This window comes from Parus major, chromosome 19 (genome assembly GCF_001522545.3).
Source record: "Parus major isolate Abel chromosome 19, Parus_major1.1, whole genome shotgun sequence".
Lineage (NCBI taxonomy): Eukaryota > Metazoa > Chordata > Aves > Passeriformes > Paridae > Parus > Parus major.
Window position 1 is genome coordinate 6008111 of NC_031787.1, and position 10465 is coordinate 6018575.

Genomic DNA, 10465 nt, shown 5'->3' on the forward strand with positions numbered 1-10465 from the left:
CCGCGGCCGGGGGCGTAGGGGGGAGAGCGGCGACGGGAGGGCGGACGGTGAGTGGCGAGGGACACGTTTAGTGCGGGGGAGCCGGTGGGGCGGCCCCTCGTAGGGACCCCTCACACCGGCCCCTCACACAGACCCCTCACAGGGACCCCTCACCCACACAACCCCGGTTCCAGAACATTCCACACAGCCTGGAGTCCGCGGCCTCCCCGCCCCGAGGAGCCTCAGTGCCGGGGGCTGTGTGTGGCACCCCTGGGTGAGTGACACCCATCCGGAGCACCCCCATCCCGCTGTCCCCAGCTCTGTCCGCACTGTGTCACCCCCTGCGCTGTGGCAGATTAACAGGAGGGTTTGGGACAGCTCTCCAGAGCTGGTGGTGTTGAGGCCGGGTGCCCAGGAACATGAGGTGGCACCACTGTGGCACCTTGAGGGACCTCCCTGAGCACTGGTGAGTCAAGGACACAGTCTGGGTCACATTCCAGATCAGGCTCCAGAATCTTCCTCTTGAGGAACTGCCCTGCTCCTCCGAAAAGAGCGCTGGCACATCACTGTCTTAATTTGTCTTAAATTGATTTACAGCTCGCAGTGCATTGACAGTAATGGAGCATTCCAAGGCATGATGAGGCCTCAACAGCTTGCCAGGACCTTGAGAAAAGTGCTTGAGTGGCACATTTGCTGGGGGAAGGGATGGCTGGAAATGTTTTCCACCCATTGTAACACTGGAGCAATCACACTGGAACAATCACACTGGAACTTCACTGTGTGTCATCGAGCACCTGGGGCTGCCCCAAGCCCTGGGATCTGTCTGAGCCACAGAGACGGAGGTGCAGCAGCAGTGCTGAGTGCCAGGCAGCTTTTGCCCTGGCAAGAGAAGCTGAGACGCCCGTAGGATCATTGGGATGGGGCAGGGAATTGGGTGGCCACCACCCAAACGCCATGTGGAATAACACTGCAGGACAGAAAGCAGCTGCTAGCTCAACACCTCACTTTGTGTACATCAGCATCACAGTTCAGTAGAGATTCCTCTGTGGACTGACCCACAACCCACATGCTTGACTGTATATGCATTCCTTGTTGGAATAAGCATGGAGGGCAAGAGCTGGCATCATCTCATGCAGCCCACCTGCCTCAGTGGTGCTCCAAGGAAAGGTTCCCAGTGACCAGTTCTGACCCTCTAAGCAGCAGGTGAGAATCAAGACATGCAAAGAACCACTTATATTTTGAAAAACCATATAAACTTGATCCCAGCAAAATGGTTTCGGTGCTTTATCTCATCATCTCACAAAATGGCTTTGGTTGACCACTAGAAATGATGTTTTCTGGGTGTTCTTTACCTGCAGCAAAATGAACAGAAGAAACGAAAAATCACCTCCTAGGGAAAAAAACCCCACAAGTAAGTTGAATTAATTTGTGCTGTGTTCATCTCCAGAAAGCTCAGCAGGCTGAGGATATGACATTAGGGTTTTTTCCCTTCCAGTGGTTACACACAGGGCATGGCATAGCCAGGGAAGGGCAGGATTTGTGTGTCCTGTCCCCAGAGACCCCTTTCTGCTGGGACAGGAGGTATGGGCTGGTATTCACCAGTCAGAGCAAGAGCTGGGTGGGTTTATCATGCTGACTGAACTTTTTCAGGTTCTGCCAATTTTAAAGAAGGAATTCATTTGGAATAAGTGTGAATAAGCGGTCAAATACTTACAAAGCTGTTTCTTTTTGTTTCTTGAAGCACTGAAAAGAAAAAAAACTGTTATCTTTCATGTTTCCTGGCCAAGGGGATATTGTTACAAATATTACAAGTACGAAATGGTTCCACATGAAATATCTAATTTATCCATTTATCAGATTTATCTACTGGTAATTCTAAAGCAGGTAGTTTGTAGCAGTTTTCTAACAGTGAAAAGCAACATAATGAAATAGAATAGAGTAGAATAGAATAGAATAGGTAATAGAAAAAAAAAAAACAGGGCACTGCAGCAAACAATACTATTTTTTTTCCCTATGAAACTAGAGCTTTCCATACCTTAAAAAATTTATCTTTTCGCGCCACAATTCCAAAAAGTATTGTGATTGAAACCACCACAACAGCAGCAATAACAGCTTCCGTGGGAAAAACAGGTTTTTTATCTGTCAGGAAAGAAGAGGTTGGTTATGTGAGAAATTAATGCAGTCACATAACCCAGAACATTTCACAGGACTGTGGAAAGACACTTCTTTTCCCACAGCTGTCACTGCTGAGTTAACTGTTGCTGTCTCTGCTGTCTGTAGACTGACTCTATGTTTTAGTCCCCTGGAGGGAAGGGAGCTGAGCCTGTATTTTAGTGAACTGAAGAAGAATTGAAATGTGAGTTCCTGAAGAAGATTCCCCAGGCACTCTTATGCTCAGAAATAAGGCTGTCTAGAGGTACCACTGACACAGGTAACATTGCTTCCCTCCCTGTGCCAGGAGGGGAGAAATGAAAAGTGTCTGGACAGAGGTGATTTAGTGTCACCTGCCTGAACCCTGAGCACCCAGCCCCTGCAGTGACCTCTGGAGCACAACTTCTCTTGCCTTAAGCAGCTCTTTGGGCATGACAGAATACTGTGGTTGAGTAAGATGCTTCAAGTAAGACCTGAGGTGCTTTAAACCACGCTTGAGTGTGCCCTGTCAGCATGGGGAGAGCAGCAGTGGGATGAGCCTGCCCCAGGTCACACTTGCCAAGTGCTTTTGAACAACAGGTAGAGCAGGAGAGGCTCTTCCTGGTGCTGTGGTCCCAGGCACAGGTGCAGAGAGAGCTCCTTGCTGTTGCTGTGCCCTCAGAAATCCATGCAGGGAATTTACCACACTCCCTTTACACTTTGTAATATAAATGGATTGTTGTCATAAGGAGAACAGGGAGTTATTTGTAAAGCTTATTATCCAGCAGCCTTGTTACCTTCAACTACGAGGTGGAAATCCCTTGTCCCATTTCCCAGGGGTGATTCCACCACGCAGGTGTAGGTCCCACTGTCAGATTTCTGCACTTTCCTGATGGAGAGCCGAAAGACCTCACTGGTCTGGTACAGCTCGTGACGACTGGGCTGCAGGGTCAAGCTGTGGTTGTCCTTAAACCAGGTGCTTTGGGCTTGAGGGTTGGATTTGGAGTTGCAGGTCAGAGTGGCATCTTTCTCTTCTTCCACGTGGAGGGTCTCCTCTCCACTCAGCCAGGGAGGAACTGTTCACAGGAATGCAGTTCAATGGGTCATTAGTAATGCTGCTCATAGAATCACAGAACCATTCAGGCTGGAAAAACATTCTGAAACTCAGTCCAGCCAGTAACCCATCGCTACCAGGGACACCACAATGTGCCACATCTACACATCTTTTAAATCCCTGCATGGATGGTGGCTCCACTGCTGCCCTGAGCAGCCTATGCCAGGACTTGATGACCCTTTCAGTGAAGAAATTTTTCTCAATACCCAATCTAAATCTCCTATGGCACAACTTAAGGCTATTTCCTCTTATAGCTTGTAACCTGGGAGAAGAGACTGACCCCACCTTGCTCCAGCCTCATAGAATTCCTACATTCAGGAGAGTTAACACAAAATAAGTTCCCTTCACACATCCCTTGTGCTCCTTGTTCAGTGGTCTAACACATCCTAGTAATGCAGCCTTTCCTGATCCCTGGGAATGAGGAGGGCAGTCAGTGGCAGAGACTGTCACTCCAGTATTTCCTCTGCCCTGACTTGTATCCTTGGGAAATAATCTAGGTGGAGGCAGGGACACATCCAGAGTATCTTTCTTAAGGGCCCACCCACTCCTATAAAAGAGGCCTAGGTCAGGCTATAAGCATTACTGTGGGAAGGGAGTGTCTTATCACGCGAGTTATCTCCTCCTAAATGCATTTTTTCTCGGTGAAGACAGCGTACAAGGGTGCAAAACACCACCCAGACAGAGCTGCCTGGCCCACAACTCCAACCCACCCTACTCCATCCACACAGGAATCCACCACGGCGACTCACACTGGACATCCAGGATCACAGACACCTGCACAGACTTGTCCCGTGCCAGCTTACACGTGAAGGTGACCCCGTTGTCAGACTCATTGACCGGGGATATGCAGATGTTGCTGATGTTGACTTTATTCCCATCTTTCAGACCCACTTGCCCATCTCCACGGTACCACAGCAGCTCCTCGGCCTGGCTGCTGTTGTGTACGAGGCACGAGAGGGAGATGGCAGGGCCAGGCTGTGTAGACAGGGTGAAGTCAGCAGCGTGGTTATTTACAGACAGTTCCACACCTGCAGAAGGAGAACAAAGACATTTAAGCATCCTAAGCCATACCCTTCCCACCAAAGCTGCCCTGCTCACTTCTCCAGACCTCCACCTTGGAGGACATATGAGACTTTCAGGTTTCAATCTAACAGCTGTTTTCAGGCGGAATGTTAGTTTCTGAGATAAGAAGCTGTCTTCATCTCAAAGCTCCCTCACAGTTATTTAAAATAAAAATCAGGCTCTTGCAGTTGACTGCCAGAACGCCAAGGCTTGACCTGGGACAACAAAATCTCTAAAGCCAGGAGTGACCATGTGACACCCAGGTCATTTCCATCCCATCACCCTCCTGCTGCCAAGCACTGCCAAGCACCACTGTGCTCACTGTTTGACACTTTTTCAGTTGGAGTAGGGTGTCCTTGGGAGTATAAACGAGTTAATCAACCCCTCAGCTCTATTCTGGCTGTTTCAGAGCTGCAGTTTGTCAAAGGTACAAACCTCAGGACATACTAAATGAACAACCAGTATGGGAAATAAATTATTGTAATGGGATGAAACTCGCTACTGCAGCCTGGGCCATAGAATAATGAATTAAAAATACAGCTCACATTATAAAAGTATTAAAGTCCTGTGAATATAAAGGAGTCTGAAGGTCCCTGTCTGAAGGTGTTCCCAGGTGGCCAAACCTCTCACATTTCTCATTGCTTAAAGCAGGTTTGAAAACTGTGGCCTCATCATCCCTGCTGCAATAATGCTGGAAAACACTGACATCTCCCCATTTCCTTCTCTGCTACTCTCAAATCAGAGGCCAGTTTTCAGACAGTCCTCTGGGGATCACCTCCAGAACATTCAAAATCTGGGATGCTGCTGTGGCACATCACCCAGCTTTGGGTAGTTTCAATAATGTGTGGTGGGGTTTGCACAAAGCCAGGGTGGATTTTTTTTTGCTTACCTGTGGCCACACATGCCAAGAAGGAAATAGCAAGGATGGGCGCTCCGTAGGGGACGGCGAGGCTGCATCTCTGTGCCATCTCAGAGCAGAGCTGGCTCTGTTGGAGAGAGGGTCACAGCACTGCTGCCTCTGCTCAGGGCTCACAGGGGTTAATCCCTGCTGACATCAGAAGAAGAGAAAGAGCCACAGTGGGTCACCAGGGAATAAACTGAGTCCATTGCTGCAAGGTATTTTCAAGTTCAGAGCAGATTCAAGGGGGCTTTATGTCTAATCTCCATTACATGAGTTCGTTGTCTCCGATCACCTGTCAGGGGAACCTGTCTCTGGATCAGGTAGCATTGGACTTACCTTGGGAAGAATCTCTGGAGAGGCTGCTTCTGCTGGGAAATGCAGTTCTTTCCCCTCCTTATTTATAGGATCTGAATTTTAATATTTTATAGTCGTTCAGTAAGAAGTGAGTCTATAAAAAGGGTTCAAGGCCTCGTTCAATTCCTGGATTTCTGAGCTCCCACAACACCGAAGTTTTTGCTGGGCTCTGCTGGCTGTTTTATGAGACTTGCTGAGGCAATGAGTAACTAATGAGAGACTTCCTGCATCAGCCATGAAGACTTTCTGCCAAAAATAGTACCTTTTTTCTTTTTTCAGCTTTCTGGGTCTTCACAGGACTGTTTGAAGACACAGGGATTTTATCCTAGTTTATCCTAAAGCAGGAGTAGACTCCAATTTGTCCCTTTCTGCCCAAAGCTCTGTTGCCATGTCCTCCTTTAAGTGGAAAATGAGAAAATTCACTGATTCAGACTTTGAACTGCATGTTGGCAGAGGAGAGAGCAGTCACTGTCCTGCTCACCAGTGTGTTCCCCCAGGCTGCTCTTGTGCTTAGCTCAGCCCTGGAAAACCCTAGCACAGAGCAAGGGGATGTGTCCCAGCTGTCCCCTCTGCTGGGACAGCTGTGCCCAGGCTGTGTGTGTCCAGGGCACAGTTGAAGCACTTGGCTATGTGGAAATGTGTCTGAGATTGCTGTTTGCACCTCTGCAGGGTGATGGTGACGTGGTCACAAAGCACGGGGTCCTCACAGCCTTCAAACGTGTTGTCACTGCTGCCAGCGTCCCTGCAGGCACATCACTCATCAGGAATGGGCTCAGCAGAGCCATAAAGTGCATTTCATGAGCAGGAGGAGCCTGGGATGTGTCCTTGGTGTTTCTTTGGCCTGTGGACACCGTGTCCCAGCTCAGTGGAACAGAGGTGGGCAGGAAGGGCTCCTGCTCTAGGGCTGCTGCCTGCACACACAGCACAGGAGCACACAGCACTGGTTATTTGTGAGGCTGTTGCAAACAAGGGTCACCTTTGAGTGTTTCTTAATAGGATTATTTCTGTGTTTATGGGTTTATCCTTGAAACCAACAGGGAATCATTCTTGGTTAAAAAAGTGTATGTGTACAAAAGTCCCTTGAAGAGAGAGTTCTCACTCTCCCTTCTAGAAAACTGTCCTGTCCTTGTAGAATTCAACTAAATGTTAGCTTATGACTCAACAAACATTTATTGAATGATAACTTCAATCCAAATGCTCTGCCTAGAACCAAAGTGATCTTTGTGGTTTGGAATTAAGCTGAGTTGAAATAGAGAGGGAGATTCAAAGGAATGGAGTGGGAAATGGCTCATGTGCTCCCACCACAATGTGAGCCAAAGGCAGGAAAGTGAAGTCCGTGCTCCCTCTGGTCACTGCACTGCACTGATTGACACTGATTGACACACTGGAGAAGGAGGTGCTTGGAGTAAGTGAGGATGTATAGAAGAGAAAAGAGTGGAGTTTGGGAGTATTTATTTTAATGTAAAAATGACAGTAAAGAAAAAGACTGTCACACAACAGCTTTTCTGGGGGGATTTGTTATGATGTGAGGCCCAGCACCAGCTGGGACCTCGGTGAGATTCTGTCCCAGCAGGTCCATGACAGGCAGCGAGGTGAGCTGAGGTTCATCTGCAGCAATGGCAGTGTCCTCTTTTGCAATGGGCTCAGGATCTGCTGAAGGAAGAGGGACTAGAAAATCAAGGTGTTACCTGGCCAGAGGCACTGAAGTGCAGCTGTTTAGACCAGGTCAGAATTACTTTCGCAATGGCTTTTTACACTTTTCTTTTCGTACAGGGTGTAATTAATCTTGTGGGTGTCTAATTACTGAGGTCTAGAGTTTGTGGGTTTCATTCTCCACCTTTCCATTACGTTTTGGAGGGACGTAAACCTCATGTTCCAGAATGTAAAGCAGCCACTAATGACTCAGACTGGGAGGAACCTCTTCAGGGACACAAGAACTCCATAACTCTCCACAGCAAAGGATCCAACCCTCACATCTGAGGTACTTGGATCTGCACTGCCAAGGCTGGATTAGACAGACCATGGGCTAGAGTCAGTAATCCAACACACCAGTTCCTGCTTGTCATCCTTATGGCAACGCTGCACCAACAAACTCAGAATAAGACTGTTGTTAAATATGACTCTGAACAGCCTCAAAGGAATTAATTAATAAGCACCAGTCTATTCCTGGGTGTAATCCAAGCCTTAGGAACCTGAGAAGAGAAGATTTAGAACATGATAGAGATTGAACAGGAGTTTGTTTTCCATCAGGTCTCTTAACCTCCAACTCCAAACTTCCCAGCAGATTGGGTTCTGCGTGGGTCTGTTCAGTGCCTGCAGGAGCAGGGAGCACAATTCCTAATCCTCCACACTCTCACTGGCAGATGAGATCTTGATTTATACTCAGCAGAGTTGTGAGGGCTGATGGTTGCTCCTGGAGTCAGGGGCATGGCAGGATCTGCACAGAAGTGTGGAAACACAGGATTGTATCTATGGTTTTGTCAAGCAAACAAAAGCTGTAACGTGGTTGTAATCCTGCTCCAGAAAACATGTTTCTGCAATAGTGCCTAAGGCTCTGCTCTAGGGCTGCTCATGTCTTCCTACTCCTTCTGGTTCCTCACTTCTAATCCCATCTCAATATGTGGTGCTATGTATTTTGCAACATTTCCATTGTTGGAGGATGACACCCAAATCCAGTGCCTCTCCTTGCCAAATAACTGGGCTGGAAAGTGAGGCTGTTAGGGAATGCTGCTTGAACTTACTCAGCACTCCTTTTCCCTCCCACAAAACCTATTTTTCTTGAGTATAAACATTATGGAGATGTGATGTGCCCTGATTTCTCCCAGCCTAGATCTAGCATATTTCTCACTGGTGAGCTGGACAGATCTCAAGTATTTTTTTAAAGTAAAAACAAGTTTTACTTCAAAGTTTTAACAAGTAAATTTGTTAGTAAATCTATTTTCTAATGATCTTTACATAAAGGTTCACCTGCTGTGCCACTGAACACAGAGGAATGATGATTTATCCTTAGGAAGAAATAAGAATAGTTAAATAAGCACTAAACCAGTGAATATTGTAAAATTTTAAAATAAATTCAAATGAAAAATAGGCATTAATGAAAAAACATCCTGGAATCAATAAAACTGAAGAGAAGCCCGCAGGAAGGTGGGGCTCCAGCACAAGTGCTGGATGTGGATGCCACCTGCTGGGTACTCACCCACAGAATCTGGCAGGGAGCAAAGTCACCTGGGAGCGCTGGAAACTGGACGAGATCCCTGGGATCACCTTGGCAGCAGTTCAGAGGCAGCAAACCCTGTAAAAAGCTGAAGGCACACTCACGATGGGGAGGATGCTAAAGCTGGTGCCTGTTTCATGCCAATGGCCAGTACAGGACATTCCCCAGCAGAATTCCCAGAGCTGCTTCTCTTTCAAGACTCTATTCTGCTGTGGCTGCTCTACAGCCTGGACCTCAGATATTTTTGTCTACCTAGGAACTTTCATCACCAGTGGGATTTCTTGGAAGTGCTCTGCTGGAAAACCAAGTGGTGATTTGATCTTGTGAAGTGCTGCCAAACAATATTAGCAGTTTTAACTTCCCTGCTGTGGGGCCATCCCTCACTCCCTCTGTGAGGATTCTGCAAGGACTGAGCTGCTTCATCTTTCCAGTTCATGGGGGACCATTTGCTGCCGGTCTTCAGGAGAAAATCACATTCCTGCTCCATGGTTGGAAGCACCGTGTGGTGAGGCAAAAGCCACAGCTCCTGAGTGCCACCTTTTTGAGTGCCACAGCACTGACACAAGGCAGAGATGAGGAGGAAGAGGAGGGAGAGGAAGAGGAAAGGGAGGAGGAAGAGGAGGAGGCAGGTCAGTCCCCAACCTGCGTATTTGCTCACTCAGGATGTGGAAATCAAAGCTCTTCTGGGCTGGCCCAAGGAAATATGAAGGGTTTGTTGTTACTGGCTGCTGAGCAAATGAGCTGGTGACTCATCAGCCTTTGCCACATGCTGCTTTTACAATTAGCATGCTGGAGTTCCAGACAACTGGGCTTTTATCAGCTAAAAAGGGAAATGAGGTCAGTTACTCTGGGTAAATCCAGGGCAATTCTTTAGTAGACTGAGAACTTAAAGCTATATAATGGTGATCACCTCCAAGATAGCCAAATTCTCTCTTGCCATTCCTTCTCCCTTTTGGTTGAAGAATATCCTGATGACCAAGGTCTTTTGGCTTTTCCAGTTTAATTTTATCTGGGGTATCTTTTTGATAGATAACCCCTGTTTCCTGTTTGTTCCTCTCCTAATGGTTATGCAGAACAGATGATCCCCAAGAAAGAGAAGCCAATTTACTCTCCCTTTCCTTGGGGCCCTTCTGATGCTTTACCATGCTTGGCTCACACACAGGTTTGCATCATCTGATCTCTTGCACAGATCCTGGAATGCCATGAGATGAAGGAGTCATACTACTGATGGTTCCCCTGAAAATCGGTTTTATGTGCTAGACCTATTGGTGTCTCCAACAGGAAATGCCAAAGCTGGGAAGCAGATCTGTACATGAGCTACTACTGAAAAGTTAAGCAGGAACTGAGACAAATCTGCTGTTAGAGATGGACACTTTCATTGTTTTATGGATTGCAAAGTGATTTTTGCAGAGCAAGGTGTCCTGTCTTTAGTCCTTATCATCTCACCTGCTTAACAAAGGGAATTTGAGGGAGAAAACCCAAAAGTACTGTTTATATCTCTTCTGAGGCTTATGACTCTTCAGTCACAGCCATATGCAATGCAAACATGACATTGCTGGAATGTCTTTAATTCTGAGATCTGAGAAGGCAGCTTGGGCTGGGGAAGACAGAGGCACCAGGAGCAACACCTCGTGCCCCACAACCCTCAACTTGTCACCGTGCCCAGGCAAAGCCACCCCATCCTTCCTCCCCAGGTCTTGGTTTGTGTTCC

General features: G+C 47.5%; 1 protein-coding gene and 1 long non-coding RNA gene across 6 annotated transcripts; one reads left to right on the forward strand and one right to left on the reverse strand.

Moving 5' to 3' along the window:
* On the forward strand, positions 1 to 1250 carry LOC117245302. Of its 2 annotated transcripts, none has more exons than XR_004499879.1 (2): positions 1 to 47; positions 577 to 1250. It is a non-coding gene; the product is annotated as an uncharacterized LOC117245302 (long non-coding RNA). The 2 variants fall into 2 exon arrangements; XR_004499878.1 differs by lacking the exon at positions 1 to 47 and adding an exon at positions 54 to 445.
* Positions 1198 to 5752, reverse strand: TMIGD1 (transmembrane and immunoglobulin domain containing 1). 4 transcript variants are annotated; one of them, XM_015646824.3, is made up of 7 exons: positions 5523 to 5752; positions 5175 to 5330; positions 3973 to 4251; positions 2907 to 3185; positions 2015 to 2118; positions 1694 to 1722; positions 1198 to 1331 (listed from the first exon to the last, which is right to left on the reverse strand). In XM_015646824.3, exons 2-7 carry the CDS (start codon positions 5251 to 5253, stop codon positions 1328 to 1330), a joined length of 774 nt encoding a protein of 257 aa, XP_015502310.1. In that variant the 5' UTR covers positions 5254 to 5330; positions 5523 to 5752; the 3' UTR covers positions 1198 to 1327. The 4 variants fall into 4 exon arrangements, with proteins under 4 accessions (XP_015502310.1, XP_015502309.1, XP_015502308.1 ...); XM_015646823.3 differs by having other exon boundaries at positions 5175 to 5333; XM_015646822.3 differs by having other exon boundaries at positions 5175 to 5570.
* Positions 5753 to 10465: the final 4713 nt, after the last annotated feature.